This window comes from Morone saxatilis, unplaced genomic scaffold, assembly GCF_004916995.1.
Source record: "Morone saxatilis isolate NCDOM2014 unplaced genomic scaffold, NCSU_SB_2.0 Contig23, whole genome shotgun sequence".
Lineage (NCBI taxonomy): Eukaryota > Metazoa > Chordata > Actinopteri > Moronidae > Morone > Morone saxatilis.
In genome coordinates, this window is record NW_023339796.1 from 5,310,259 (window position 1) to 5,313,400 (window position 3,142).

Sequence of the window (3,142 nt, forward strand, 5' to 3'; positions counted from 1 at the left end):
CCGGGCGTCATAACGGCGGTTGGTTACCAGTTAGCGGCTAGCCTGATATTAGCTCGCCGAGCTAGCTGATTGTTCCGCGCATAACTTTGCCGATGTATTTGTGTACTTCCAACAATGCCGGTCAGAGACATTTTTGGTGGGCTACCAAATTCAGGCTTTGTCACATGCCGTGCCACAAGCGCCGAGCTGGAGGCACACTTCTAAAATAGCGTTTTGTTAGCTCAAGAATTACACATACCTCACTTCCGTAAATTTGCTGCACGTTCGGCCGCAGCCATGTTTTCAATCCAGTCAACTCGTCGGGGTGTGTGAGCCCGATTCAACCGCGCTCGTCAAAATGCAACACTATACTGTACATTTTTTGCCCCCTGCCAAGAGTGCAGTCGGTCACACACTCTCGGGGGGTCACCTCGCTTTATTGAGGAGTATATATTGACACTTTTCTACGATGGTTAATACACAGCGTAATTCACTTTTCTCTCCTAATTGAGCCCCTTGTTCCTCATCCAGCAGCCACTCCAGCTCACATGAAATCAGTAAAAGGGGGGACAAAATCACGGGGGACCACGGTGTTCAACATGTTTTCATCAAGTTTTAATAGTGTCAGCCAGCAAAAGTCAGGATGGATCTTACTCAAGTGACATCCATATGCAAAGAACTTACAGTACAGCATTCTGTATTCCCTCTTATCAGCCAACACATGAAGCAACACCATGCCCATACACAAAAATAATGCCTTTTTAATTCATTAGATTGCTGATGACAATGCTGATTAACATACTGCAATATGCTTTCCTGTAAGCTGTACAATTTTAGTGAAGACAGATCCTGGATTGTGAATTTATCGTGCACATTTTATGAGCAGCTTTTTGCATTTACATGCAGTTTACATGTGATGTTAAGACTGGGGTCAAGTGTTAAAGCATGCATTTCTTAACAGACTCTGCCTGCCACGTATTTTTTTTTTACAAAAACAAAAAAAAAAAAATCTATTGACATCGTATTAAATCACTCCCTTTCTGCGATAAATAACCAAGTGCTGAATCTTGACCAACATACTATCAGTACTGGTACATTCAAATACAAACCAGACATTTTTTGCGTGAGCATGCCAATTTGTACGTCTAAAGAACAGTGCAAAACACAAAATTCATTCCTGAGACTAGTCAGTAATTAGTCCCTTCATAACCTTATGATTTTCATCACTTTTAAGTGTCACATTATGCTCTCGCTACCATTCATTGGACAATATTCTCTTACAACAGGAGAAAAAAGAAAAATGTGTGATATATCTACAGCAAAATGTATTGTGACTCATCACTATCAGCAACACATGACACATGGACATACAGTATGTGCTCGTTTGGTCAAGAAAAAAAAAAAGAAATATGGCATTCAGTGGAATTTTTAGCTGCACATAATTTAAATGCTTGGTTCTGAAAACAACCTGACACATGAATACTACAGTGCTAATAGAAATTTAAGAGCTCTTTATACAGATTTGTACAACATAACAAACCTCTTCAGACATGTTAATTCCCTCTGTCAGCTGTCAAAGGCTGGCATGTAGTAGGTAGAGATGAGGTCTTTTGCTTGAATGCTTTTGAAATAAAAGTCAAGTGCAAAATAAAAAGGCTTTTTTCATTTCTTAAAATGTTTTCCGTTATCTTCTCCCTTCCCCCAGAGTGCTTGATTATATGGAGCGCGTCTCCACCTCGATCTTCTCCTCCGACTGCGACGATTCTGCTTCCTGGTGGCTGATGCTCGGCCGAACCGTCACGAGTGGACCGCCGCCGTAGATCGAGTGGAGGAAGTTCCAGGTCTCTTCAGAGATCTGCCCCGAGTCAGCTCCTGCGGAGTCGGTGCAAACACACACGATTAAATATCACAAATATCTGCATAGTTCAAGATACTACTACAGTCCAGAAAGAGGAAGGTATTTTATTTATCTACCCTGTATTAAATATAAAAAATTTTTACAGTTTACTTAAGATTTTAATTTATTCTTTCTACAGCGTTAAAGTAGATAAATAATAATACAATATAATGATAATAATAATAATATTACCTTGTTTGAGTGTTAAATGGCCATTCTTGTTTACTGTAATCTTGGAATTATCAATGGGTCCCGGCGGATCTTTAGAAGGAAGAAAGACAATTAGCTTCTTTTTCAGAAATATACTCCCAATCCTAATTGTTTCAAAGAGCAATGATGTTAAAATGTCAAATGTTTCTGTCACACTATGAAAAGCCGCTTGTGCTCCCCACTTGCTACAGAGACAAAACAAATATTAGAGGAGCAGAAGTCAGAGAAAAAAAGACATTTGCAGCACTGCTAGATGTAAGTTGTTATAAATAGATATGACAATACAAAGCAAGGGAAACACAAAAAAAAAAGTGCAAGAAAACTGAAATATATTTTGACACTTCATTTTGCTGTAGCAGGAGGGAAACTTGACTCGGGGGACTAAAGCAAAACGCTTTGAAGATAAATCAAAAGAAGAAATGGGACTTCACAGTTTCCTTTGAGCAAGCTTTTGGTAACAAGAAGTGGGATCAGGATGTCCCATATAAAACAATGTATGTGCCGTCTTCTCTCATCCATATAAATGTATAGACTCAATCATTTTGTTCTTAGAGAGAAATTTACATCAAAACATTCACATCAGATTTTCCATATCGGATGGTGGAAAACATTCAGCCTTTTAATTAGACATTTAAACAGGCTTTTGGGGGGAGGAAGGACAAGACTTCTATCCAATTACCATTGTCTTTTCCTTTGACAAAGCCCTCCCACTCACGAAACCACTGCATGCTGATGCAGTATATGACCACTGGAGACTCCTCCTCCTGGAACGCCTTGTTCAGCTACAGAGCAGAGGGAGGAGAGGGGGGGGAGAGAGAGGAAATGGGGGAGGAGTGAGCAGTAGAGACAAGAGGGAGGGGAAACACAGGAAAAGAAATTAAGTGAGGATGAAAGGATTGAGAGGAGAGGAGATGGAAAACCTAATCAATTCTCTCTGGTAGTTATTCCAATTAGAAGTCAGACTTAACACCACACTGCACCAATTTCATCTTTCTTGGAAATGACACAATCCCTGTTCCTCTTATTTTACTGAGGCTGTGTCTTTCTCTCTCTCTC

The 3,142-nt window shown here is 40.0% G+C and overlaps 2 protein-coding genes across 2 annotated transcripts in view; both read right to left on the bottom strand.

Annotated features, from left to right (window-relative positions):
- The window catches only part of zzz3 (zinc finger, ZZ-type containing 3), a gene marked incomplete at its 3' end in the record, with an annotated part of 17,048 nt that extends 16,618 nt beyond the window's left edge, over positions 1-430 (bottom strand). The window contains 1 exon segment of the mRNA XM_035670482.1: positions 239-430.
- Positions 431-572: 142 nt separating this feature from the next.
- usp33 (ubiquitin specific peptidase 33) overlaps positions 573-3,142 on the bottom strand; it is a 20,689-nt gene continuing 18,119 nt past the window's right edge. The window contains exons 22-24 of the mRNA XM_035670481.1: positions 2,766-2,868; positions 2,069-2,137; positions 573-1,851 (exon numbers count right to left, since the gene is read on the bottom strand). Coding sequence (XP_035526374.1) covers positions 1,694-1,851; positions 2,069-2,137; positions 2,766-2,868 — 330 coding nt within the window. The 3' untranslated portion in view covers positions 573-1,693. The remainder of the gene's footprint in view (positions 1,852-2,068; positions 2,138-2,765; positions 2,869-3,142) is intronic.